At 52.8% G+C, this 27,850-nt stretch overlaps 1 protein-coding gene across 2 annotated transcripts in view; it reads left to right on the top strand.

The window, feature by feature from the left end:
* The window catches only part of LOC135251511 (ephrin type-B receptor 4a-like), a 41,858-nt gene that overhangs the window by 9,711 nt on the left and 4,297 nt on the right, over window positions 1-27,850 (top strand). The window contains exons 2-15 of one of the 2 annotated variants that reach the window (XM_064329038.1): window positions 6,280-6,350; window positions 6,744-7,025; window positions 8,535-8,925; window positions 16,058-16,213; window positions 17,708-18,043; window positions 18,349-18,473; window positions 18,947-19,115; window positions 19,471-19,567; window positions 21,507-21,571; window positions 21,836-21,949; window positions 23,199-23,446; window positions 24,111-24,326; window positions 25,453-25,602; window positions 27,591-27,784. In XM_064329038.1, coding sequence (XP_064185108.1) covers window positions 6,280-6,350; window positions 6,744-7,025; window positions 8,535-8,925; window positions 16,058-16,213; window positions 17,708-18,043; window positions 18,349-18,473; window positions 18,947-19,115; window positions 19,471-19,567; window positions 21,507-21,571; window positions 21,836-21,949; window positions 23,199-23,446; window positions 24,111-24,326; window positions 25,453-25,602; window positions 27,591-27,784 — 2,614 coding nt within the window. Of the gene's footprint in view, window positions 1-6,279; window positions 6,351-6,743; window positions 7,026-8,534; window positions 8,926-16,057; window positions 16,214-17,707; window positions 18,044-18,348; window positions 18,474-18,946; window positions 19,116-19,467; window positions 19,568-21,506; window positions 21,572-21,835; window positions 21,950-23,198; window positions 23,447-24,110; window positions 24,327-25,452; window positions 25,603-27,590; window positions 27,785-27,850 lie in introns of both variants that reach the window. The other variant, XM_064329037.1, reaches the window with a different exon arrangement.

The following is a 27,850-nucleotide window of genomic DNA, read 5'->3' as shown; positions in this document are numbered from 1 at the left end:
CACACACACACTCTCACACACTCTCTCACACGCAGACACACACACACTCTCACACACAGACACACACACTCTCTCACACACAGACACACACTCTCACACACAGACACACACTCTCTCACACACAGACACACACTCTCTCACACACAGACACACACTCTCACACACAGACACACACTCTCACACACGCAGACACACACTCTCTCACACACCTCGCCGCCCTCTCGCTTTTCACACACGGGATTTAAGAGCACGGCTTTCTTTAATTACCCTTTTATCAGGCAGATGACCGAAAGGATTGCCATTAGGGTCTTTTTTCTTACAAAAGAAACGTTCCTTAGAATTATTACTACAAAACAGAGTACTTGGCTTTTCAGAAAAGCTTTTAGGTATCAGTAAAGTACACACATATATATATATTTTAAAACATGTACACTCACACTGCTACCTTTAGTGTGTGGATAGTGTGCAGCACAGTTTTAGAGCTGTTTAGTTCTCATAACCCTTTTTCTTATTCTGTCTCTGTGGTGGTAGTTTCTTGTGTGTGTCTGTGTGTGGTACTTAACTATGTGAGAGTGTGTGTGTGTGTGTTTATATCTGGCAAGTGTACAGAGTGCATGTGTGTGTGTATGGGGGTGACAGCAGGGCAGGGCTGCAGTTTAGTGTGAGAATTGTTTAGTGTGTTTGTGTGTGGCAGGCATATGGTGCACAGAGTGTGTGTGTCTTTGGGGGTGGGGTGGTGGGGGGGGGGGGGGTCAGTGGGTCAGGGCTACAGTTAAGTGTGAGAACCAGCAGAATTTCAGTCTGCCACGCTCTACTGACTGTTCTTCCCCTCTCTCTCTCTTCTCCTCTCTTCTCCTTTTTCCCCTCACACTCTCTCTGTCTCATGTCATCATCCTCTCTATATCTGTTTAAGATGACTTTCATCCCCCTCTCTTTATGCCCTGCGGTCTCCTCCTCTCTCCTTGCGTCATGTTTTTTTGCTCTCTGCAAAGATTCCCCCTCCCTCATTTTCTCTCTTTCCGTCTTCACCCTCTCTCACTTCGCTGTTTCGCCCTTCCTCACCCTCTTTCTTTTCTCCCTTCCCACCCCACATCTCGTCTTTGTCCCACACCCTTTCTCTCTCTCTCTCTCTCTCTCCCTCTCTCCCTCTCTCCCCCAGAGCGGGTCGTGTCTAATTGGTGCTCTCTGTTCCCCCTAATTAAACGACAAGTCTAATTACAGCCCTGCGTGGGTCTCTGGCAGGCAGAGCTGTAATTTCCCCGTTCCGCTCCAGAGCCGGGGAGGCACGGGCAGGAAAACAGAGAGGAAAGGAGACGAGTTAGAGGAAAGTGAAGAAGTCGTCACTCTGTAATTTACAGGGACGCAGGCTGCGAGCTGACTCCGCTCCGCTGGCTGGAGTCTCTGTATGATTTACAAGGGGGCTACCTTTTTTATATAAACAAGCGAGACGGTCCGTCCGCGTGTGTGTGTGTGAGCGTGCGCATGCGAGCGTGTGTGTGTGTGCGCGCATGTGTGTGTGTGTGTGTGTGTGTGAGCATGCGTGCGTGTGTGTGTGTGTGTGAGAGATAGTGTGAGAGGGAGAGGGTTAGGCGTGAATGTCTTCCATTTTCCCGGAGGTTCCCGGTAACCTCCAAACGCCGTCCGGCTAAACGAAGCTGAGCAGAGCGGACGGGGGCCGCGGCTCGCGGTGCTGGGCGGTGTGAGTGTGGTGATGAAGAGGTGCTGTGGCTGCAGGCCCGGGACCAGACTCCCCACTCTTACAGACCTCTGTTCTCTCTCAATCGCAGTCTGTCAGGGCGGAATGATGTCACCGGGCGAAGGAGCCCGAGGGAGCGTGTATTGTTGAAACACGCGTGTTTCGTGTCATAGCGTCGGTCGGCGCTGTATGTATGTGTGAGTATGTGCGCCCCGGAGCGCGCTCCGTCCGGTGATGACGCCGCCGCCCGAACCTGCCGGGGCGGGACCCGGTTTACCGCCCCACGGCCCAGTCTGAACACCGTGTGTGTGTCAGCATCGGCGGAGTTACCGTACATAGTGTGTCACTGCGTGCGTGCGTGTGTGTGTGTGTGTGTGTGTGTGCGTGTGTGAGACCCTGCATGTGTGTGAGTGTGTGTGTGTGTGTGTGTGTTTGTGTGTGTGGAGAGACACTGCATGTGTGTGAGTGTGTGTGTGTGTGTGTGTTTGTGTGTGTGAGAGAGAGACACTGCATGTGTGTGTGTGAGAGGGAGACACTGCATGTGTGTGTGTGTGTGTGTGTGTGTGTGTGTGTGAGACCCTGCATGTGTGTGAGAGAGGGAGTGTGTGTGTGTGTGTCTTTGTGTGACTGTGTGTGACTGCGAGTGTGAGTGAGTGACTGTGTGTGAGAGAGAGAGAGAGACACTGCATGTGTGTGAGTGTGTGAGAGAGACACTGCGTGTGTGTGTGTGTGTGTGTGAGAGAGACACTGCGTGTGTGTGTGTGTGTGTGTGAGAGAGAGACACTGCATGCGTGCGAGTGTGTGTGTGAGAGACACTGCATGTGTGAGTTTGTGTGTGTCAGTGTGTGACTGTGTGTGCCTGCGAGTGTGAGTGAGTGACTGTGTGTGAGTGTGTGTGTGTGTATATACAGCACTCCCTTGCAGTAATGACCATGGCGAAGTTGTGGCATGCAAGACAGACTGTGAGCTCAGTCAGAGGGTGCTGCCTGGAACCAGCCCCTGCTGTTCTCCCCTAATGGAAACTCCTGTTTATTATGGGATGCTCCGTAGCAACGCCTGTACGCACACGCACGTATGCATGCAAAAGCACACGCAGCTTGACTCATAAACTTAATGACAGAGCCACTTTAAAGTCAGAGCCATGGGAGGCCACCATTACTACACACACTCACCCCACATAATCTCACACACACACACACACACGCACACACACACAAACACGTATTGTTCAAGAGGTCTCCGTTCTAACTTTAACTATCAAAGGGGGGTTTCTGGGGTTCAGTGCAATAATCCTGGGATAAGCAGAGCCTAGGGGCAGACCTTCAAGTGTGTGTGTGTGTGCGTGTGCGTGGGTGGGTGTGTGTGTGTGTGTGTGTATGTGACTGACTGAGTGAGAGCGGGACTGTGTGTTTGTGTGTGTGTGTGTGTGTGTGTGTATGTGTGAGAGAGATGGAGTGAGAGTGTGATTGTGTGTGCGCACGTGAGTGAGAACATGTGTGTGTACGTATGTGTGTGCGTGCTGATTTGTGAGATGTGTGGTGTACGGGAGTAGTAGTTGTGTGTGCGTGCATGCATGTTTTTGTGAGAGTGTGTGTGTGTGTGTGTACGTGTATGTATGTATGTATGTGTGTGTGTGTGTGTGTGTGTGTACCTGTATGTATGTATGTATGTGTGTGTGTGTGTGTGTGTGTGTGTGTGTGTATCTGTATGTATGTATGTATGTGCGTATGTGTCTGTGCTTGTGGTTCAAAGCGCTGTGCAGTGCTCTTAAGACCCCCTGGTTATTTGTTCTGTCTGAGCGCAGGAGGAGCAGGCACACACTGGCCTGCTGGGACAGCCTGCATTACGCAGGCCTCCCCGCTAACCCCACACTCATCCTCTGCCTCAGACGCTAATGCAGCCTCTTTCCTCAGCCGCCGCGTTCATCCCTGCTCTTTTCATATCTCTCTCTCTCCTGCCTTTCAGTGCTAATCTCCTGTTTCTCCCCCCCAATTCATTTCAGGGTAAACTTAAAAATAAAATAAAAATAAAATAAAACTTTTTCCCCCTTTTACATTGCCTGTTGCTCTCATCCTCTCTTGCTCTCTCCCCTGTCCTTCTCTCCTTTCCAAACTCAAATTTATTGGCGAATGCTGAGTGCCGCGGCCTTGCCAGGGCTCTTAAAACGGTACAGCGCAGAAATGGAATGTAATATAAATGGGAAAAGAGCGCAATAAACAAAGCAACCATTAATTAAACATGAACAAACAACTTCTCATCTGGGCCGTCCCGAAAATTACATTTATTCATCTCCCGCCCCACCCTACCCTACCCCGTCTCTTTCTCTTCCTCTCTCCGTGTCTCCAGTGTCCTCTTCCTTTCTTCCTGCTTTTTCCCCCATTCTCCCCCCTTTCCCTCCGTGTTTCAGCTTTCCAGGGTTTCTGTCCCCACCCCTCCCTCCGTTTGTGGCAGACATACTGAAACCTGGCTCGTTTTTTTGCCCCCCTTTCTTTTCCCTGCTATCTGTTTCCCTTCCCTTCCCTCCTCTCCTCCTTCGTTTTCTCCAGTGTGCTGATCCTTTATTCCCGGCACTGGATTGTGATTATCAGCTCTCTGCAGCCTGCCCCCGCCCCCCCCCCCCCACACACAGGGGAGAGCGAGCGAGCGGTACGGAGGGAGAGAGAGAGTGGGCTAGGGCCGGCAGAAGCTAGGACGTAGCATCGCGGCAGTGAAGGGGGGGGGGGGGGGACAGAGACGGAGTGGCAAGAGGAGGGAGATGACAGTCGCAAACAGTCGCAGCATTCTCTTCGCTCCCCGAGTCGCGGCGTGGGGAGCGACCCCAGCGGTCGATGAGGTCACGGGCGCGGCGGCGAGCGGGGGCGGGGCCGGGGAGAGAAGGGTGTCTGTGTTGGCGGGAGCGGGGGCCTCCGCGCGCCAGGGCCTGCGTTCCGTGTGAATGGCGCTCTTGATGGGGCGCGGCGAGCGCGGTGGAGTGCATGCTGGGTCTCTGGACGGCTGTATGCTAACGGGCTCTGGACGGCTGTGCGCTAACGGGCTCTGGACGGCTGTGCGCTAACGGGCTCTGGACGGCTGTGCGCTAACGGGCTCTAGACGGCTGTACGCTAACGGGCTCTGGGCGGCTGTATGCTAACGGGCTCGGGAGCCAGGCCTGGGATTCATTCCAGCACCATCACCTTTGAGTCACATGATCCGAGTCCTCCAGGAAATCCCTCTGGACTCAACGCTTCCACACATGTGCGCAGTGTTTATATACATAAGTCCCGAGCAGATTAAAAAGTAATGAGGTATTATGAGCCGCGCATGAAGATGTATTTTTTATGTGTATATGCTGAGGGCGAGGGGGCGGGGGAGGGGGGGGGGTAACGTATTTCAAAAGCTTCTTTTCGATTCATTTCAGTTTCACTTGTCCTTGACATTTATACGTTTCCCAGTTACGGTGCTGTTTTATATCGAACCGCTCAATCGGAGGAGGTGGCGGGGGGGGGGGGGGGAGCAGAATTTTTCTGGCTGCTATTGAACCGCCAGCAGTGATTGAGAGAGTGCCTGGGGCTAGAGGCCAGAGATTACAGAGAGCCAATTCATTTTTAATCAGACCTGAGACAACGGGACGTGTGTGTGAGTGCACGCGCTCGCACGCGTGTGTGTGTGTGTGTGTGTGTGTGTGCGCGCGCTCTGGGTGTATCTCCAGTGTATATAATATGCACACCGTCAGTCTGTTCATAGACGTACACTGTGCATTGTATTCTCTCTGCATTCCGTAGACTGCATTCATATCATTAGTGCATGTCTGTGTTTGTGTAGTCTGTGTGTGTGTGTGGTTCCTCTGTATGTGTGCGCTGTGTGTAGACTGCTCTCAGTCTGCATTCCAGGTGGAATTTAAGCTGTTCACTGCTCCAACTGTCCTCTCTCTCTCTCTCTCTCTCTCTGAATCATTTTCTCCCTTTCTCTCTTTCCCTCCCCTTATGGGATACGAGGGTTTCTCACCGGGTTATTTTTAAAGTGAGGGAAAAGGGAGGGGAGGAGAGGAGAACCTGCAGATCTTTATTCTCTTAATCTCTCTGTCGGTCAGCTGCTGGGCCAGCAGTGTAACTGCAGTGACACGCCTGTCTGTGTGCCCGCGACCTTTACAGCGGCTCAGCGCGCGCACCGCAGGCCACGCTGTTCATGCAGAGTCACGTAGCTTCCTGTCACCCTCGCACGACCGTTCAGACTGAAGAGGGTGAAACCGTGGAGTGACGGGACCCGAGAACGCTGTACTGAGTTACAGGACTCAGAGCAAAGTTGGGCTGGGCTGGGCAGGGCTGGGCTGGGCAGGGCTGGGCTGGGCTGGGCTGGGCTGGGCTGGGCTGTACTGGGCTGTACTGTGCTGTGCCGGGCTTGGCTGTACTGACCTGTGCCATGATGGGCTGTACTGTGCTTTGCTGGGCTGGGCTGTACTGATCTGTGCCATGCTGGGCTGTACTGACCTGTGCCATGCTGGGCTGTACTGACCTGTGCTGGGCTGGGCTGGGCTGTTTTAGCCTGTGACATGCTGAGCTGCTCTCTCACTGTGCTCTAAGCTTACCTCTCTTTCTCTCACACAGAAGTCCTGATGAACACGAAGCTGGAGACGTCGGACCTTAAGTGGACCATCTACCCCCAGTCCGACCCGGAGGTGCGTCCTGTCTGCTACCCCTGCTGTGTCTCTCCCTCTCTTTCTGCTTTCTGTCTCTCCATCTCTCCGTCTCTCCAACCATCTCCCGTGTTTACCTGCTGCTGCATCTGCTGTGTTAGCTGCTGTTTGTGTTTCCTGACACTGAAGCTTATTTAACTTCCCCTTCAACCCACTCATATACATATACACATACACATATGTATATACTTATATACACATACACATATTCATATACACATACACACATGTATATACTCATATACACATACACATGTATATACTCATGTACACATACACACCACACACCCTTTCATTATAAAGCCAAGCTCACTCGATTATTTCCCCTTCTCCCTCCCTCCCTCCCTCTCTCCCTCCGGTCGGCCCCTCCCTCAGTGGGAGGAGGTGAGCGGCCTGGACGAGGAGGGCAACAGCGTGCGGACCTACCAGGTGTGCCCGACGGACAGCTCGGGGAACCACTGGCTGCGCAGCACGCTGATCCAGAGGCGGGGCGCCACGCAGGTGTACGCCGAGCTGCGCTTCACCATGATGGAGTGCTCCTCACTCCCCACGCACCACCGCAGCTGCAAGGAGACCTTCAACCTCTTCTACTACCAGGCCGACTCCGACGAGGCCACGCCCGACCACCCGTCCTGGATGGAGAACCCCTACACCAAGGTGAGCCCCGCCACCGCCCCGCCTCGCCCCGCCCCGCGCGCACTGACTCATGGGTAACGCCGGCCTCCACGCCGGCTACTGCAACTCAACGTGAAGACATCTCTTTTTTAAAAAAAATATTTTGATGGGCTTTTCAGCTTCATTGGTCAGGACCGTGTAGAGAGACAGGAAGAGCGGGGGAAGAGAGAGGGAGAGACGTGCGACAGAGGTCGCGCGGTCGGACTCGAACCGCCGACGTCGCAGGCTCGTAACGAGCACGTGCACAGCGCCCTACGGGCCACGCCCTCAGCGTGAAGGCTTCTAGCGCACGCCCGGTGCGGCAGGCGGGCCCCAGGGCCCATCCGGCCTGCGCTGCAGCTGTGCCTGGGCACTGCTTCTGGATGCCGTCGCCGTGCGTTACGACCCATTTGCATTTCAAATGTTCGCCGGCTCCCCGGATCGAGCGTTCAAAATGAACTTTGATTTTCTCTCTCCCCCCGCGCTTTGTGGAACTCCGCTGCTTGGTAAACGATGCAGTCGCTGCAGACACATCTGCGTTCGCTCAATCTCTCTGGCAGGGAAGTCTCAACTGAGATGAGTTATGTCTTGTTTCACACGCGGTGTCTGGACACTCCCTCACTGATTAGATTAAAATTCTGGAAAGTTCTTAAACTTTCTTTGTATGATTAATAAGCATTTCGAGACTGATCCAAGTAATTGGATGGTTCGTGATGAAATATTTGAGTGATCTTGCATTTGGCCTCATTCTTCATAATTAACCATGCGGTGTACTTACAGTGGCACACCCAATAAGCTCTTTGTGGTGTGGCCATTACTACTTTTATTTATTAGTTTTTTTTTTTTTTTACATGGACCACATTTGACTTGGAATGTGTATTAATAATTTATCGTTTTAATTTTACAGCCAATTGGCTTATTGGATTATGAATAATTTATGGCCGAAGTCAGGAGGGCGGAGATGGAGGCCTCTGCTCTCCGCAGCTCATTAACGCTGCATCATTTGTAATATGTAAATTTGTAAACTGCGTACGGCTGCCTGCTAAACACACACAATTATTTCATGAAATCAGTTTGTAATTGCTTTGTGAGTTTGAGCCTCGCCTAACGCCGCATTCTTATCCTGTCTCCTCTCCCCTCCCCTCCTCTCTCTCCTCTCCTCACTCCTGCCCTCCTCTCACCTCATTTCCCCTCCTTTCCTCTTCTCTCTTCTGCTCTCCTCCCTCCCCCTTTCCTTTCCTCTCCTCTCTTCTTCCCTTCTCCCCTCCTCTCCTCTCTCTCTCCTCTCTCCTCTCCTCCCCTTCTCTCCCTCTCTTCCTCTCTTCTCTCCTCTCCTCTCCTCCTTCTCTCTCTCTCTCTCTCCCTCTCCCTCTCTCCCCTCTCTCCCCTCCCTCTCTCTCCTCTCTCTCCCTCTCCTCCTCTCCCTCCCTCTCCCTCTCTCCTCTCTCTCTCCCCTCCCTCTCTCTCTCTCTCTCCCTCTCCCCCTTTCTCTCTCTCTCTCTCTCTCTCCAGGTGGACACGGTGGCAGCGGACTTCCTCCTGCGCAAGGGCGGCGAGCGCAAGTCCAACGTGAAGACGCTGCGGCTGGGGCCCCTGAGCAAGCGGGGCTTCTACCTGGCCTTCCAGGCGCAGGGGGCCTGCATGGCGCTGCTCTCCGTGCGCGTCTTCTTCAAGAAGTGCCCCGCCCTCACGCGCGCCTTCTCCTACTTCCCCGAGACGGTGCCGCACACGCTGGTGCAGCAGGCGCAGGGCCGCTGCGTGGAGCACGCCCAGCAGCCCGGCGCCCAGCCCGCCCCGCCCCACATGTTCTGCGGCGAGGACGGCCAGTGGGTGGACCACCCCACCACCAGCTGCGCCTGCGCGCCCGGCTACGAGCCCGTGGACACCGACGTCCGCTGCCGAGGTGAGGGCCCGTTCGGCGTGCGGGGGGGCGGGGCTGTTTGTAGGGATGTGAGCGAGGCAATGGAGGTGAAGAGGGGTAGGATGAAAAGGTTCGGTGTAGGTGACCTATTTGCTGGGATGTGAATGGATGAGCTTAGGAGGGTGTTTGGAGAGGGGTGGGATGGGACAGCTCGGTGCAGGTGGTCTGTTTGTAGGGATGTGAGCGGAGGAATGGAGGGGTGAGTGTTAGGAGAGGGGTGGGATGGACAGCTCGGTGGTGCTGGTGGTCTGTTTGTAGGGATGTGAGTGGAGGAATGGAGGGGGTGAATGTTGGAGAGGGTGGGATGGGACAGCTCGTGCAGGTGGTCTGTTTGTAGGGATGTGATGGAGGAATGGAGGGGAGTGAATGTTAGGAGAGGGTGGGATGGACAGCTCGGTACTGGAGGTCTGTTTGTAGGGATGTGAGTGGAGGAATGGAGGGGGGTGAATGTTAGGAGAGGGGTGGGATGGTACAGCTCGGTGCAGGTGGTCTGTTTGTAGGGATGTGAGCGGAGGAATGGGGGGGGTGAATGTTAGGAGAGGGGTAGGATGGTACAGCTCGGTGGTGCTGGTGGTCTGTTTGTAGGGATGTGAGTGGAGGAATGGAGGGGGGTGAATGTTAGGAGAGGGGTGGGATGGTACAGCTCGTGCTGGTGGTCTGTTTGTAGGGATGTGAGTGGAGGAATGGAGGGGGTGAATGTTAGGAGAGGGGTGGGATAGTACAGCTCGGTGCTGGTGGTCTTTATGCAGGGATGTGAGTGGAGGAATGGAGGGGGGTGAATGTTAGGAGAGGGGTGGGATAGTACAGCTCGGTGCTGGTGGTCTGTTTGTAGGGATGTGAGTGGAGGAATGGAGGGGGGTGAATGTTAGGAGAGGGAAGGATGGTACAGCTTGGTGCTGGTGGTCTGTTTGTAGGGATGTGAGTGGAGGAATGGAGGGGGGTGAATGTTAGGAGAGGGGTGGGATGGTACAGCTCGGTGCAGGAGGATTACAGCACTGGGGCAGCTCAGTGAAGGTGGGGTCAGTGGTTCTGTGGCTGAGTGGGTTGGACCTGGTTAGAGCTTCAGTGGCTTTGGAGCCATTTCTGTCTGTTTAGAGCTTTGGGTTTCAGTGGAGCAAAACGCGGACATATGCACAAACACACACACGCGCACACACACACAAACACACATTCGCGACCACACACACACACACACACACAACACACACACACACACACACACACCTACACAACACACACACACACACACACACACACACACACACACACACAACGCACACACACACACACACAAACACACACACACACGCATACACAAACACACACATGCACACACAAACACACACACACGCACGCACACACTCATTTTCATACACTGAAACAAGCTGCCTTAAACACACCCTTTCTTAGGGGGTGTATAAATAGATAAATATATCCAGGCACACAGACAGTATCATACTCTTCCAAGCTGGGTCTTATTAAGGGAAGGGGGTTGTTGGGGTAAGAAGAGACAGATATATGCTGAAGTTTGCCTTCTTTAGAACGAGAGAGAGAGTGCAGAAGAGGGCAAATTGTTTACGTATGCGAAAGAGAGGATTGGGGGGGGGGGGGGAGAATTTATTCCTAACCCTGTTTTTTAAAATAAATCCCAGAGGCAGAACACAGCTATTTGAACCTTACCCTGCATTCTGTCCTCTCTAAGGTACCTCGCTCCAGGGCCGTCAGCTCGACATGCGTTAGAATGTGTTTACGAGATGTTTTGCAGCATGTCGATACTGTCCAATACATTCAGAGTATCAAAATAAGTCACTGAACTAGTTTAAATGAGCAAGAACTATTGAAAAACAGATGAAACTGTAGTACATCTGAAATGGTGGTGAAATGGCCTCATTGTCTTCAGGACAATTATATTTTTTAAAAGAAGAGTATATGTGTACACATTAACCCACCTTTTTATTACTTTGTTAGCATGCTACAAAGATTCATTGTGTCTTCAAATGGAGAATATCGTTGAATTATTGGGCTAATGAAGTGTTTTCCTAGATTATTATTTTACCTCAGAAGCTGGGCTCCCTGAGGACGACTGTTACTGCATGCAGAGTTTTACCTTGTAAAACAGCGTTTCCCATAACCTCATGTGGCTCTGCTCTAGCACAACTCTGCCAGCAGCCGTTCGGTCACGAGAGCTGCTATTGTGGCATTGTGCGTTGGAGCAAAAACGGTGTAACCCAAGTGATTTTGGGATGGACCCGTCGGTTGGTCCTTTCCGCTTAATGGCTTTATGTCCTTGAAGGGTATAAATCGGGAAGCAACCCAAAAGAAAATGTGGAAGCCTCTGTTGACCATGGAGTTTGACTCCATTTTGAAAGAGCGTACGAGGCTATGAGGAACTCACAGTCCACACAGAACGTGTAGTTTGCGCGCTGAAGTTCAGGTGTACCTTCATCACTTCTTTCACACTGTCATTTAGTCTGTTTTTGCCCCCGCCCTATAGTTTTATCATCTAAATACCCTCACAGGTAGCATTAAACACAGTGCGCAAGAGAATCATTGAGCATGTTTGTCACCAAGTTCTGGCACTTGTCTGAAAACCTCCTCCCATATCTGGTGTTTTTTTCCCCTTTTGACCTCTTTGGGTGGAGCCTTTTTGCTTTTTTTCCCTTTTTTTCAGTTAAGAAATTCCTCGTGCTCTCATACTTCAATACCCCGGAGGACGCAGTGCGTCGTAACCCGAGTTTGAATTGTGTTTTTCGCGTGTCATCATTAAAATGGCCGCCGAGTATATATTGCTGTTTTTCATTTCGCATCTGGTCCGAGGCCCCTTAGCGCCATTAAGTGGTGTTTTGGTTGTTGGCGGTCCAGCGGGCTCGCCAGCGGTTTCAGTTACACGCGTATGTGCCGCTTTGTCGACAAGCGAAGGGGAAACGCGATCGCATGACGCGGCCGTGTTTTAATAACGAATTAACATCTGCATAAACGGCACCGTCCATTTCCAACATTTATTTTCTCAGCATTTATTAGCTGATGAATACGGATTTGACTTAAAAGTTATGCCGTCCCCCTAATCCCCCCCCCCCCCCCCGAACGCAAAGGGTCCCGCGGTAATTTGAAGTCCAGTGGAGCAGGAGGAGGCACCGGCAGGTCAACATCTGGTCAGTCGTCCCCTAAATCTGGAGGTGCTCCTCTGAAGGGAGAGGTTAAGACCCTCCAGAGAAAGGGGGGCTTAGAGGTGCAGAATGGGCCCGGCTTTTGGGCAGGAGGGGAAAACAATGAGACAATGAGGAGGGGGAGGGGGAGCAGGGTCGGGCTGGGCGGTGGGCGGGGCGAGCGGGGTCAGTGGGGGTCAACCCCGGGCCTCGGAAGTGGCGCGGAGCGGGCAAAACCGCCATTAAAGCACCTGCGAGAGGAACGCGGGCGAGCGGGGGGGGGGGGAGCGGGGGGGGTAGGTACGGCCAGACCGGTGAATCACATCAAAAGAGAGGCAGGGAGGGCGGAGCGGAAAAAAAGGAGGGGAGGGGGGGGGCTCTTCACGGAAAGGGTGTGCTCTCCCCGCTGGGTCAGATTACCCGCAACCTGCCCCGCCCAATCCCAGCGCAGGCATTAAGAGCTCTCAGGTATTGTGCCGGGCTGCGATGCGATAGGGCTGGCGCAGGCCTCAGCGCGGTTTCCTCAGCTACGGCGAGCGAACAAGGGCAGCGTGTGTGTAACTCTGCCCCCAGCCCCCCAACCCCCTCCCTCACCAAATACCACAAAAAAAAAAACAACAACGCCGTTCCCCTCTCAATGGGCACAGCTGTTTCACATCCACCCCAATAATGAAACCGAGTCACACAAAAAACGAAAAGGGAAGAAGGATGTTTGGGGCATTAGAAATGATTGAAGGGCAGTATACCGACTCGTTAAATTTTACTGCGTCATGTTTAAAATTGACTTCAATCAAATTAGCTTATTAAAATGGGTAATGCCGTTTGAGAAGGGGAATGCTGGGTACATTGGATCCAGATTGCTTGTTTTTCTCATTATTTGACGAGAGAGGGCTGGTGGCTGAGATGGCCGCAGAGGGAGAGGGAAGCGGGGGATGCTGGGACAGGGAAACAGAGAGGGGTCTGTCTGACCCGGGGCGGGCTGGGGGGGTGCGGGGTGATGGAACATAAATGCGGAGAGAGGGGGGGAAAGTTTATGGCCGCGGCGCACAAAGACGCGTTCGGAGTGACACTTGCAGGGATGCGTGCAGACGTTTACAGATTCACGTTCACACGCACACCCTCGCCATCCACGCGCAAACGTGCGCATCAGCGCCGCGCCGAGCGAAGGAAGGATCGAGCCGCTCGCCGCTCTCCCGCACACGCTAACGATGTACGCCCCGCCACAACCATGCGCTCGTGCAACACGCAGATCGCTTTAGCACTAAACTGTATAATGAGCTGACTGCGCAGGGCGGACCACAAATACTATAACTGTCACAGCGCGAGCCAAACTTCTAACACGGTTTCCTGATTCGATAATGAGGAGCCGTCAAGACTTCACCTTTCAATGTGAATTTAAAATATATATATATATCACTGGGTGTGTACTCTGTGTCTCTTGTATTACCAGATTACTTACCCACCCAACATGCCTTACTGACAAGGACACCAGTTGCTGTTGGGTTGTCAGATGCTTTGAAACTCAGCAGGTCAACATAGACAGCCTGCAGGCAGTACAAATCATTGTAATGTGGGGCAAGGCCCGCAAGGACCATAAATCTCTTCCACACCGACTCGCACGCACACTTTCCCTGCCCCTACCCCACACACACACACACACACACACACACACACACACATTCTTTGGCCCTATCCCCCCCCCAAACACACACGCAAACGGACTCGCACACACAGTGCGGCAGGTGGTTGACTCTGTTTGCGCTAATTGCAGTGGTCTTTTGTGCGCTCACTATTGTGCTCTTGTGTGTTGGGAGGGTCAGTCCCTTTGCCCGCCCCCCCCCCCCAACACTCCCCCCACTAGAGAAAAGTAAGTAAAAGGTCCTGCATTCCACATTTGGGCTTTAGGATAATGGGACCAGCTCTCGCTCTCGCTCTCATTCAAATTTATATTCAAATCCCTGTGGTAGGATGTGTTTCTGTATATTTCCATAGCTTAGAGTGTTTGTACAGCAGTATGGAAAACTGCATGAACATCATGTGCCTTTTTAAACAATTAAAATATTATCATTTTTATTGCACTTATTGAATTCAATCTAAATTTTGTTGGAATTCCAGTTAGATTAACCCTAATAAAATGGTCCAAATAAAAATGTGTTCTAACTGGTAAAATAATGATTTTTTAAATATCATCTCCTATAAATAAGGCAGTTGCAGCCAGCAAAATAAAAATGAATGAAATACATTTTAAACAACTTGTTAATTTGGTTGCTATTTTTTAGTCTTTTTAACATTATTTTTTTAACTTTAGTCCGTTTAATACTTAATTCATTTTTTAAACATCTAAAGTTCTGTAATTACAAATAAAAAAATTTGGGAGCTCAGTTAGTTTCCGTAGAGCACTTCATCAGAAATCCTGAGCTCGTACAGTGTATAGTATTATGTACTAATACGCATACGCACATATCGTAAATCTTTCTCTTTCCGTTTTTCTGCATGTGCACTGTAATCGCCGTGTGTGGTTTGGGCGCTTGTGTAAACCCCTCTCTGTGAGTGTTGTCCTGCCATCACTTAGAATATAACCATTATAAATGTATGTCTGCCTCTCTCTCTCTCACTGATAATGCACCATAGAGTCCCGACACCCAGCCTTGTTTAAACTGTATGCCATAACCCCCATTCTCCGTAGAGCGTAAATGCTCGCGAATGTACAGCCAGTCAGTCGACATGTTTACATTCTCTGTAAACCCTTCTCTCAGTGCAGGCTCAGTGTATTTTTGTTACCTGTCAGTCAGTGTGTACAGACCGTGTTTCTCCGTGCTAATATTGTTCTGCGTCTCCTCAGCCGGTGGCTATATATAAACCCTCTGAACCGCGTTGAAGGGGCTGCAGTGTTCAGTCGGTCAGCTCGTTTTCTGTGCGAAATTCTGTGTCAGCCAATTAACTGTCATCCGCCTGACGTGTGTTCGGTTTGGAATTTGCTGTGCGTGGACAGAAACGAGAGAAAGTAATGGCTGGTAGATGTTTTTATTTTGCCTTCTCACAATGAGAAAGGGCTATTTATACTGGCTGGGAAAGGAAGGTCCACTTGAATTGTAATGATGTCATCTTATTCACAGATTAGGCTGATGCTAGGGGTTTTTTTCTGCCAATGTGAAATTTCCTGTCTTGGGCTATCACACCTTCATTGTTTTACTTGATGAATTGGAGAAGGGGGAAAGACCTAGCTCCACTTCGCCGCTGACTTTTAAAAAAAAAACTGTCACTACAAATTTGATCCTTTTTAATGTGACCCTCAGTGGGCCCCTACTGGCTGTTCTTTGGTCTGGGCTGGTTTTGGTCGTCTAAAACCAGCCCCTTTGCTATTCTTTCCGTCGGTGTAAAGGAGAACATATGTAAGCAGCTGAGAGTCTCTGGAGGTTTCTGACTGCGGTTGACTTCTTACAGCAGCCATATCCTCTGTTAAGAGGCTATTTAGTGCAGTTTTTGTGTAAGTGCTGTATGTTCACTGCAGTACTCTTCACTATTGGATAATGTTAAAAGACAAACATAAACTTTGAGTTTTTTTGCGGTGATTTCGATTCTCTTTTAAATGCCTGAAAACAACCTCAAGCTCTAATGAGGCTACCTTATATTTCCAGGGTACCTTACATTTTCAGGGATTTGTTTAAGAGGGAGAGTAAAACAAATACTCAGATACACTTGTGGCCATCACAATAGTAAAATGGGACATATTTAACTCTGCAGAAAGTCCTAATCAGAAGATGTGAGTAACGTGTGTTTGTGCAGTTGAAAATCCGGTGCCTTCATTAGTCTGGAGGGGAGAGGTAAACCCGCGGAGGTCCTTGTGTGGTGTTTATGCGTTTTTGGCAGTGACTAATCGGTCGATAGCTCTCCCCGGCCCGTCTGACTCTGCGTGTGAGCGCCGCGCTGTTTGAGTAAAGCCCCCTTCCTCTCGCCCCGTCCCGCAGCCTGCCTCGTGGGTCAGTTCAAGCCGGGGCCGGGGACGGGCCAGTGCCGGCCGTGCCCCGCCTTCAGCAGCGCCGCCGTCGCCGGGTCGGCAATGTGCGTCTGTCGCCCCGGTTACCACCGCGCCGACTCGGACCCGCCCGAAGCGTCCTGCACGAGTGAGTACCCCCCGCCCCCCGTCCCCCCCGTCCCCCTCTCCGTTACTCTTCTCTCTTCCCTTTTCCTCCCCCCTTCACCTCTCACAAAAATGGAATATGCTGAGAAGTAAATAAATATTTTCAACACTAAACAGTATGTGGGCTAATATAGAAATGATTGCAGTACATATTTTTAAAAACACTGTGGTGAAGTGTAATCTATCATTATGCTTTCTGAAGTCCACATATTTACAGTATATTGTGGTGTATTCTGCTTCCATAAGGGTTGTCTCTTTATTTACTTCTCCTCCCTCCATTTTCCTTCTTTTTCTTTCCCTGTGCCTATCCATCCCTTTCTGCTCTAATTTTCTGTCTGTTTTGCCCTTTAGTAAACTTTCTCTCACACTTATTCTCGTATCTTTTTCTTTCTTTCTCTCTCTCTTCATATTTTGTCCTCCGTTCTTGATATCCTTCCTCAGCTACGCAGCCAAATTATCCGGGTTCTTTTTCTTCCGATCATCACATTTCATGTCATTCTTCGGCCAATGCCGGGGACATTTCTGAAGGGAAAGATTCTGCCGTTGTATCAAGTTTTTTTGTTGTTGTTTTTTTTTTTACTGAATTGGTTTCATTGGAGGATTTGACAGGTAAATACATGCAAAACGGGGGCCTCTCAATTGGGGGGGGCGGCGGTGGAGATGAAAGGGGCTAAAAGACGCAACAGCCTCCAGCTGTGTTTACTGCCGCGTGGACACGCCTCCTCCTCTTGGCCCCCGGGAGCATATGCCTCCCCTAATTAGCCGGACAGCGAGAGATCATTTGTGAAATCGGCAATAAAAATTAATCAGTAATAAAGTGAAGTGCCTCGCGCGGAGAAAGGGATAAAAGTCCCGCGTAACAATGGCGCCGCCGCTGCGGCGGGCGTCGGCCAATGGCCTCGGCCGGTTTTATGGTGGTAATGAGGTCACTCGGACAGCGGTGAATAGTAAAGAGGGGACAGGTTCTTCAAAGCCGACCGGCCCTCCCTGACCCCCCGTGCGCTCTCCTCCCCGCGGGCTAGTGTGCGCAGAGACCCGCTGGCGTTGTTTCATTTCGTTATTTCATTTTCCACCGCTGTCCTTTTTCCCATAATTGCACTTTATTATCATCATTAATGTGTCAGTTCTGTGACGACGTCGACTCGAGGTTAATTATCACGATTAAAATTCCATCTCCGTGTTTAAATTTTTTAATTTAATAGAAACGAACATGTGCTTTGTATTTCGTAGCGCAATTTTAAAGAATGCGCTGTACTTATAATTAATTGTTGTGGTCGGTAGTATTTGGATCCATTTTAAAAAATTGGGTAATGGAAACCTAACTGCTGGTCGAGTTGCAGTTGCTCTACAGTCCTTTAGGCTGGGTTACATTTTTTTCTTTGAATAATCCTGCTTGCAAGGCCACTCCGAGCGTTTTGTCTTAAATATTTAATGACTGCTGCGTCGTGACCCCTGACCCCGTCTCCCCCCCCCCCAGAGCCGCCCACGGCGCCGCGCAGCATCGTCACGCAGATCAACGACACGTCGCTGACGCTGGAGTGGAGCGAGCCACTGGAGCGCGGCGGCCGGCTGGACCTGAGCTACGCGGTGGAGTGCCTGCGCTGCGGGGCCCCGGGGGGCCCCTGCTCGTCCTGCGGGGACAGCGTCAGCTACCGGCCGGCGCAGAGCGGCCTGAGCGCGCGCCGCGTGGTGGTCTGGGGCCTGCTGCCCCGCACCACCTACACCTTCAGCGTGCGCGCGCTCAACGGCGTGTCCCCGCGCAGCGGCGGCGAGCCGGCCAGCGAGAGCGTCAACATCACCACCAGCCGGGACGGTGAGCGCGGGGGGTGGGGCGGGACGGTGAGCGGGGCGGGGGAGTGGGGCGAGGCGAGGGGGACAAATGACCGGGGCGGCGGACTGGGACGGGCGGAGGTAATTGAGGTAGTAATTAGGAAAATGAAGGAATTGGGTGGAAAGACGCAGAGGTAAAGTAGAGGATGGGGGAGCAGTAGGTGGGACAGGGTTGTAAGGGGATGTTATGGTTTGGTTCTTTATTACTATGAATACTGGTTAGCAGCCTCATTAGTGTCTTCACCTGTATAACAGTGTGTGTGTGTGTGTGTGTGTGTGTGTGTACAGTTCCAGTGCCGGTTCCAGATATTAAGCGGAGCCGAGCCACAGAGAGCAGCCTGACTCTGCACTGGCAGGTCCCTGAGCAGCCCCACTACAACATACTGGAGTACCAGCTCCGCTACTGCGAGAAGGTGAGAGAGAGAGAGAGAGAGGGGGGGGTTTGAGGAGAGAGAGGGGAGAGAGGGGGAAGGTGAACAGGAGCAAAAGCGGGAAGGTTTGCAGGGAGGGGGAGGTGGTGGACAGGGGAGAGGAGGGAAGGTTGGAGAGGAGAGAGGGGAGGGTGTGAGTGGAGTGTTTGAGGGAAGAGAGGATGGAAGGTGGACAGGAGAGAGGGGATGTGTGAGGGGAACATTTGAGGGGAGGGGGCGGGTGCGAGAGGAGTGTTTGAGGGGAGGGAGGGGGAAAGTGGGGGGGGGGGTGTGGTGGTGCAGACAGCAGCAGAAGACAGCGAGCGCAGAGTGAGAACAAGAGAGCCCTGATAATGACTCAGAAACGAGTCACCAGATCAAAATGTGTCAGAATAATGGAAATGTCCTTCCCTTTCACTCCTCCTTTTCTTCTCCATCCCTCCCTCGCTCCGTCCCTCCCTCCCTCTCGCCCGAAGGACAAGCAGAACGAGGACGTGGGCTGGCGCTACACGGAGACCCAGACCAACCAGGTGGTGCTGAGCGACCTGCGGCGGGCCACGCAGTACGAGGTGCAGGTGCGCGCCCGCACCATGGCGGGGTACGGCATCTTCAGCAAGACCTCCGTGTTCCGCACGCAGCCCGACGGTGAGCCCCCCCGCACCCCGGCCGCACCCCCTCCCCGCTGCAGGCCTCCTGCCTCTCCCTCTGTGTGTGTGTGTGTGTGTGTGTGTGTGTGTCCTTCTCTCTGTTTTCCTCTCCAGTCAGATTGTTTGTTACACACCTTCTATCTCTCTTATCTTCTATCTCACCATTATGCCAGTCTTACCTGTTCTTCCACCCTCTCTCACATCCACTTAAGGTATCCATCTCGGTGGCAAATACCTGTTTTGGGTTTGGTGGAGTCGCTGAGTTCCTGAATTAATCTGCCCTCCTCTTTTACCCCCCTGCCCCCCTTTCTCTTGCCCCTCCTCCCCTCCTCCCTTCCCTGCCCTCTCAGAAGACGAGTCCCACTCCCAGCTGATGGTGACCGGGGTGCTGGCGGCCATGGGCCTGCTGCTGCTCATCACCGTCATCGCCATCGCCGTCTTCTGCGTCCGGTGAGACGGCGGGAACAGCGGGGTGGGGGGGGGGAGGGGAGGGGGTGTTAGAGCAGGGGGAACGAGGGAGTGGAGGACATGAGGGGAAGGAGTTAGTGGAAGGGAGGGGGAGATGGAGGTAGGGGTGAAAAAGTGTGAGATATGTTGGACAGGGGAGAGGAGAGGGGAAAATGGGAGAGGGGGGGATAGAGGAAGCACCATGCAGAGAGAGAGGAAGAGGACGGCTATGAGCGCCAGGAGCAGGGACACTGCTGCTAGCACTGAGCTCTAAAGAGGCACACACAGGCCCCTGTCCTACCTCTGCTCAGCTCTAGAGGCACACACAGGCCCCTGTCCTACCTCCGCTCAGCTCTAGAGGCACACACCGGCCCCTGTCCTACCTCTGCTCAGCTCTAGAGGCACACGCAGGCCCCTGTCCTACCTCTGCTCAGCTCTAGAGGCACACGCAGGCCCCTGTCCTACCTCTGCTCAGCTCTAGAGGCACACGCAGGCCCCTGTCCTACCTCCGCTCAGCTCCAGAGGCACACGCAGGCCCCTGTCCTACCTCTGCTCAGCTCTAGAGGCACACGCAGCCCCCTGTCCTACCTCTGCTCAGCTCTAGAGGCACACACAGGCCCCTGTCCTACCTCTGCTCAGCTCCAGAGGCACACACAGCCCCCTGTCCTACCTCTGCTCAGCTCTAGAGGCACACACAGCCCCCTGTCCTGCCTCTGCTCAGCTCTAGAGGCACACACAGCCCCCTGTCCTACCTCTCTCCTCAGCTCTAGAGGCACACACATGCCCCTGTCCTACCTCTGCTCAGCTCTAGAGGCACACGCAGGCCCCTGTCCTACCTCTGCTCAGCTCTAGAGGTACAGGCAGCCCCCTGTCCTACCTCTGCTCAGCTCCAGAGGCACACGCAGGCCCCTGTCCTGTAGCAGGCAGAGCTAGCGCAGGAAGAGGCAGGATGCAGCCGCCCAGCCCGGTCTCCACGGGCCCGGCCCGCCAGAACAATAGCGCTGACCCCAGGAGCGCACACAATGGGAGCCACCGGGCCCGGCCTGCCAGCGGCGTGGGCGGGCCCCGCGGCTATTTTAGTCCCCGCTGGAGCGGAGGGACAGAGAGCGTGGCCCCGGAGCGCAGGGGACGGGTCCTAATGGAGCCCCTTAATCAGAACCGGGAGAGGTGGATAGGGACGGGGCGGGGAACAAGGGGGCGAGGTGGAGGGGGCGGGCTTGGGGTGGGGGTTGGGGGTTGATGTGGGGGTTGGGGTTGGGGTTGGGGGGGTAGTGTTGACATGGAGTGCATTTAATCGCGCCCAGAAGCTTTGGCAACACCCGATCGACCGGTCGGGCCAAGACACCATTTCAGCCTGAAACCTGAGACCCAACAGAGATGAATGGGATGAAGTGGGAGGAGGAAGGAGGTGCAAGGCGGGGGCGGGGGTGGGGGTGGGGGGGGAGGGGGGGTTGGTGGGTGGTAAACAGAATTCCTAGGAACGCGCTGCCTCTGCAGAGCCCGCGTCAGCAGCGGGGCGGTGTGCGGAGATGAACGCGAGGTTAAAGGGGCGTGTCTTACCGGAGAGCTGAACGAGCCGCGGGTCGCCATGGCGCCGCCGCGGCTTGCCGGTCACGGGCTCGAATCCCGGTCCGGAACGTTCTCTGACACCTTCGTGCGAGTCCCTCCCGGTCGCAGACTGCGCTGGGTGAGTGAGTTTTGAGGGGACAGGAAGTTGGCGGGGTGGTCCGCGCGGCGCGAGCTCGCGGGAGGAAGCTCCTGAGAGCGTGAATAATGCAGGAGGGCGACGGGGTGAGCGCCGGACGGGGAGGGGAGCGCCGCCGAGCGCCGGGGAGCAGGAAGGAAGAGATGAGAGGTTGAGCTGTCTCACAGGCCCACCCCCGTCGCCGCTGCTGCATTCCGTGACCTCTGACCCCCCCTCTCTCCTGCCTCCGCCCCACAGAAAGCACACCAGAGTGAAGGACCCGGAGCTGAGCGACAAGAACGGACAGTACCTGATTGGCCAGGGTAAGCCCCCCCCCACTCCCCATCCCAGTATTCCCTGAGTGGGCTGTAGAGGTTAGAGTACTAGACTTAATTGGCCATGGAAGGTAGAGAACTGAAATTAAATGCACATTTTCTGCATAAGAACATAAGAACATCATACTGATAAGAACAGACCATTCAGCCCATCCTGGCTTGTGATTGGCCTATATCCGAAATGTAAAAATATATTTTAATAGCAAATAAGTAAGTAAGTAATTTATGTTTCTTCACATTCAACTGTTGCAGGGATTAAGGTGTACATCGACCCCTTCACCTATGAGGACCCCAACGAGGCGGTGCGGGAGTTTGCGAAGGAGATCGACGTGTCCTTCGTCAAGATCGAGGAGGTCATTGGAGCCGGTATGCTCCCTGCTCCCCTCCTCGCTCCCCTGCTCTTTCTCCTGCTGCTCCTCTTCCTGTATTTTTCCATTTTGGTGTGTCAGAATTGAGTCATTTGAAATTGCGAAGCTCTCTGCACTGTTCTTGCTGCTTAAGCTGTCTCATAGGGCTCTAATGCAGCGATACACAGATGCTGCTAGGGGTGTCACAATGCCAAAATTTTGGTAGTCGATGCCAATGCCCGTGAAATTCCACGATTCTCAGTACCTAATTCGATACCACGGTAAAAAAAAGTAATCTCATTTCCTTTAGCAAACACTCCTTCATTAACCCTAAGGTGTTAGATGACAAATATGGGATTAGGATGTTCTTAGCTGATCATTGCATTGGAATGCTGATGTAAAAAATCACTGCTGGTTATTGAAAACAATGGAGTTCTAGAAAACCTACTCTTCACTTCATTTTTCAGCTGTCCTGCCTGTTTGTGTTGGCAGGGCTATCGGTGCAGGAGCGCTAGGCCACTCTTCGCTGTTTCAATTACAGTAATTCTCTCGTGTTGGCAGGCGTTCCCGAGATTCTCTGCTTTCGTAGATGTCTTCCTCTGCTTGTTGTCAGTCAGATAGCAGTGCGGTACCAATTTTCACTCTGTCCCTCCCCCCCCCCCCCCCGGTCCTGTAAAAAGCTAGCACCACACTGTTTTCTGAATTTTGGCATCGACCGGTTACCAAAGTATTGGTTCTTGTGACATCCCTCGAAGCTACATTACTCAGCTTTGGATTCAAGGGTCAAATGAGATACGAGTTGTGTCAGGTGAACCTGTATGATACGGATACGGAGAGCTCCCCGTTTCTCTTCCTCAGGCTACAGCAGACTGCAGCATTTCGCTTTCCCTCCCCTGTGAGTTCGGGGGAGATCCGTCCCGTCTGCCTCGCTCCCCGTTTCCACCGCTCCCGAACTCCCTTGTGGTGTTTTTCGGAGGGGGCGGATTAGCGGTTGAAAAGGAACCCTTCCCCTCCTCTGAAATTCCAAATCGATCGCAAAAAAAAACAAAAAAAGAAAATCTCTCTTAATGAGTTACAGGATGTTTCCGCACAGCTGGGCTGAAACCCTCGTTGTCCCTGACCCCCAGCTGGCACAGTAATGCCTCCAGTGCTGCGGTAACTCCATTTAATGAGCTCGGTGCCAGCCATCCTGGACGCTGTGCCCTTACTGGTAGACGCCCCCGTCCCCCTTTCTTTTTGACGATTCCCCCTTTTTTTCCACCCCGAAGGTGAGTTCGGGGAGGTGTGTCGGGGCCGGCTGAAGGTCCCGGGGAAGAAGGAGAACTACGTGGCCATCAAGACGCTGAAGGGCGGCTACACGGAGAAGCAGAGGCGGGACTTCCTGAGCGAGGCCAGCATCATGGGCCAGTTCCAGCACCCCAACATCATCCACCTGGAGGGCGTCATCACGGCCAGCTGCCCCGTCATGATCCTCACCGAGTACATGGAGAACGGGGCGCTGGACTCCTTCCTGCGGGTCAGTTCCCCCGAAACGCCGCCTTCGAGGGGCGGCCAGGCTTTCCCAGGGGGGGGGCCTCCCGTCCCGATCGCTAACCGATCCCGGGCCCCCCCGCTGAGCCCCGGCCGTCAGGCGGGAGGAAGTGCAGGGTGGTATGGCTGCTGGCTGCGTACTGTCTGTACCAGCGCACATGCGACTCGGATTAATGCTGGATCCATATAGACAGGACCGAAAGTCGCAGCGACTGAAACATGTGGTAATCTGCAGAGCAAGAGCTCAAAGAGCTCTCCAGATTATATCAGAGGCTTTTTTTGTCACATCCCTGGCTGTAGCTGGGCCCTGGCAGAGGGACCAATCTAAGCATACATCAGAGGGCCAGGGAATAATCATTATTCCCGCTTTAGGAAAAATGCATCCTTTTTTTTTTTGCTTTAAGAAGCATAGCCTGGCCTCAGTAAATCACAACAGCATGAACATTCGCTCTGTCTCTCTCTCTCTCTCTCTCTCGTACACAAACACGCTCACACACACACGAACGACTCAAACTCACATCTGGACATAATCATTTCTGTTATTTTGACATCTCGTGCAGAACGCACCAGAGTAAAATGTTCCGTTTCCCCCCCCACCTCTCTCTCTCTCGTTTAACTCTTTGCCGTTTCGCCTCCTTTCGTCCCCGCAGCTGAACGACGGGCAGTTCACGCCCATCCAGCTGGTGGGCATGCTGCGTGGCATCGCCTCGGGCATGAAGTACCTGTCGGAGATGAGCTACGTGCACCGGGACCTGGCCGCACGCAACATCCTGGTCAACAGCAACCTGGTGTGCAAGGTGTCCGACTTCGGCCTGTCCCGCTTCCTCCAGGAGAACTCCTCCGACCCCACCTACACCAGCTCCCTGGTACGTCCACTGCCCCCCCCCTCCCCCCCCCCCAAACCCTCATCACACTCCCCATCTCCCCAGCAGCACATAAACCTTAATCTGCCAGGCCACGTACATCAGCCCCCACGCGAGATATTAGGATAACACCCGTGGACTCACACAAGGTTCACAAACTCCGTCTCTGCACAAAACCGTACCTGCATGCTGACTGTTTAATCCCGAGATAGCGCCTCCTGCCCCACCCCCCCCACCTTTTCCTGAACTTCACCGATGAGGGTAAAAGCTTTTATGGAGGAGTCTGCTTAGTGCTTTCATAAGCACTCTGCAGAGCTGCAGAGTTATGCAGGACCCTTAATCACAGATAACTGATGTAGCTAACAGGGGCTCTCTCCGGTCATGTGACTATACAGTGTAGCTTTTAGGCATCGTGACAGGGGCTCTCTCCGGTCATGTGACTATACAGCGTAGCTTTTAGGCATCGTGACAGGGCTCTCTCCGGTCATGTGACTTCAGGTAGCTTTTAGGCATCGTGACAGGGGCTCTCTCCGGTCATGTGACTATACAGTGTAGCTTTAGGCATCGTAACAGGGCTCTCTCTCGGTCATGTGACTATACAGTGTAGCTTTTAGGCATCGTGACAGGGGCTCTCTCCGGTCATGTGACTATACAGTGTAGCTTTTAGGCATCGTGACAGGGGCTCTCTCCGGTCATGTGACTATACAGTGTAGCTTTTAGGCATCGTGACAGGGGCTCTCTCTCCGGTCATGTGACTATACAGTGTAGCTTTTAGGCATCGTGACAGGGGCTCTCTCCGGTCATGTGACTATACAGTGTAGCTTTTAGGCATCATAACAGGGGCTCTCTCCGGTCATGTGACTATACAGTGTAGCTTTTAGGCATCATAACAGGGGCTCTGTCTCCGGTCATGTGACTATACAGTGTAGCTTTTAGGCATCGTGACAGGGGCTCTCTCTCCGGTCATGTGACTATACAGTGTAGCTTTTAGGCATCGTGACAGGGGCTCTCTCTCCGGTCATGTGACTGTGCATCGTAGCCTCGAGGCGGCTCCAGGCCTCAGTTACCCGTGCGGCGCGGCTGCGTGGGGCTCTGCCGTCGCTCACTGTGACTCCTCCGCGCGTTCCAGGGCGGCAAGATCCCCATCCGCTGGACCGCCCCGGAGGCCATCGCATTCCGCAAGTTCACCTCGGCGTCGGACGCCTGGAGCTACGGCATCGTCATGTGGGAGGTCATGTCCTTCGGAGAGAGGCCCTACTGGGACATGAGCAACCAGGACGTGAGTGCTTCCGTGTGTGTGTGTGTCTGTGGGTGTGTGGGCGTGCGTGCGTGTGTGTAAACAATAAGACTATTTTTACAGTGCTTCTCAAGCACCGCGCTCGAAGAGGTTCATAGCAAAAACACAAGACAGAAGATAACCACACAGGAAATGAGGGGAAAAAAGCTTCCAGTGCTGGACAAATAAAACAAGCAACATGATGGAAAATAATGTAATGCATGTTATTACAGATAATTAAAATCAGCACAGATAAGGAACATTTTTTAAAGTGTATCCAGAAGAGGCTGCTCTAATATTCTCTGATAGGGCATGCCAGCATCTTGAGTCACATTAAACATTGTGTGTTGCCCTTAGACATTAAGCTGGATTTGGCCACAGATTTAAAAAGGCTTTCTCCAAAACCCCCTGAGTGTGTGTGGTAAGAGGGTCAGCAATACAGTAAGATACCCCTGAGGTCTGCCCCATGAAACGTCTTGAAAATGAGCTGCATAAAGTTAATATAATGAGTGAAGCCTTTTTTTTCAGTAATTGAGAATTGAAGGACTTTGACACCCTGTTAATATTCAGGCTTCTTAGTAAATGTGTAACTCGCTACTATAATCAAACCCAGTTGCACTTCAGTAGAGCATTTGCTGAGAAGCTGTCACATTCCTCGCTACCCTGGCACACATTTTAACATAGCGACCAAAACCATAAACCAAAAACCCAGAAAAGAAATCAGTGGGCTGGTATGTTTTGGTCAGTCGAGGTTTGGAACGCTGTGAAGGGTGAACGTGTCTGCTGGTGTGTGTGTGTGTGTGTGTGTGTGTGTGTGTCAGCACCAGAGCTGCTTAATCCTGGTCCTCCAGGGCAGCTTTTTACAAATCCTCTTCAAGGGTGCGCGGGGCCGGAGTCGCTAAGTGCAGCTCGTATGTACTGAACTTGAGCGTCTGCGTAGCGTGCCTGAGAGCGGGGACTGTTGAAGTCTGCCGGGCACTGAAGAGCATACGTAAGCTGCACATACAGTATATGCATACATATGGGAGTTCTGATGCGAGGGTAGGCAGATAAAATTTGATTTTTCAAGGCTGGCTGGAATTCTGGAAAAGATTGTTTTTGCATCATCTGGGGAGAGTGATGCAAACTTTTTGCGATCAAGTAGATAATTTAGCTGGCTTATGTAATTGTTTCGGTAATGAGATACCATTGCCTTAGAGATCGCAAATTCAAACGGTCAGAGTGTTTTGTGCTCATATGTGCCTCTTAGGGGGGAAAAGAGGCATGTTTTTTTGTCTTCCCTCTGCCTGTTGTGTAGGGGGGGAAAAAATCCATTGAAACCTATAGGGGTCTCATGTAACGTAATACAATAGGTGTTGGGTGAGGTAAAAGATGTGGACTCGTGTGTCTCCGTGCCACAGTATTTCACTGCTCCTGGCTGATGACTCACGCAAAATTACAGTGGAGCTGACACCACATTATGTTATATAATTTGCCACCTCAAAAACACACAAAGCGTTTCACCCTGGCCTGCCCAGCTGAATACAGTCCCTCCTTTTTACGGCTTTGGGAAAACAAAGCTAAATGCCTTTTAAAGCAGTCGGTGCTGGGAGCTCCCATTCAGCAGATTCAATTGAGGTTTGAAAGGGAATGCAAAGCCAGGCAGATCCAGCCTGCAGTCACCGGGCCTTTCCCCGCTACGTTACCCTACCCGCGCTTAGCAGACGCTCTCGTCCAGAGGGACTTACGCAACTTTTATACGTTTTTACGTACAGTACATTTACACGGCTGGATATTTTATGAAGCAGTTCAGGTTAAGTACGCTGCTCAAGGGTACAATGACAGTGTCGCTACCTGGGAATCAAACCTACTACCCTTTAGTTTAAAAGCCCATTTCCCAAACCATTGTACTGCACAGCTTCTCCAAAGTAATAATGACAGTTGCTCCTCAAAGTATGTATCTAATGCTGGTTTGTAACCGGTTTGTAATGACTCAACCTCCCCCCCCCCAGGTCATCAACGCCATTGAGCAGGACTACCGGCTGCCCCCGCCCCCGGACTGCCCCACCTCCCTGCACCAGCTGATGCTGGACTGCTGGCAGAAGGAGCGGGCCGCCCGCCCCCGCTTCGCCGCCATCGTCAGCGCGCTGGACAAGCTGATCCGCAACCCGGCCTCGCTCAAGATCGTGGCCCGAGAGGGAGCCGGGTGAGTCAGGGAGCGGGGAGGGAGGGGACGGGGGCTGTGGGGGCGGGAATGAGGGGGGCGGGGGGC

This window comes from Anguilla rostrata, chromosome 3 (assembly GCF_018555375.3).
Source record: "Anguilla rostrata isolate EN2019 chromosome 3, ASM1855537v3, whole genome shotgun sequence".
NCBI lineage: Eukaryota > Metazoa > Chordata > Actinopteri > Anguilliformes > Anguillidae > Anguilla > Anguilla rostrata.
This window is presented reverse-complemented; position numbering and strand designations above follow the sequence as displayed.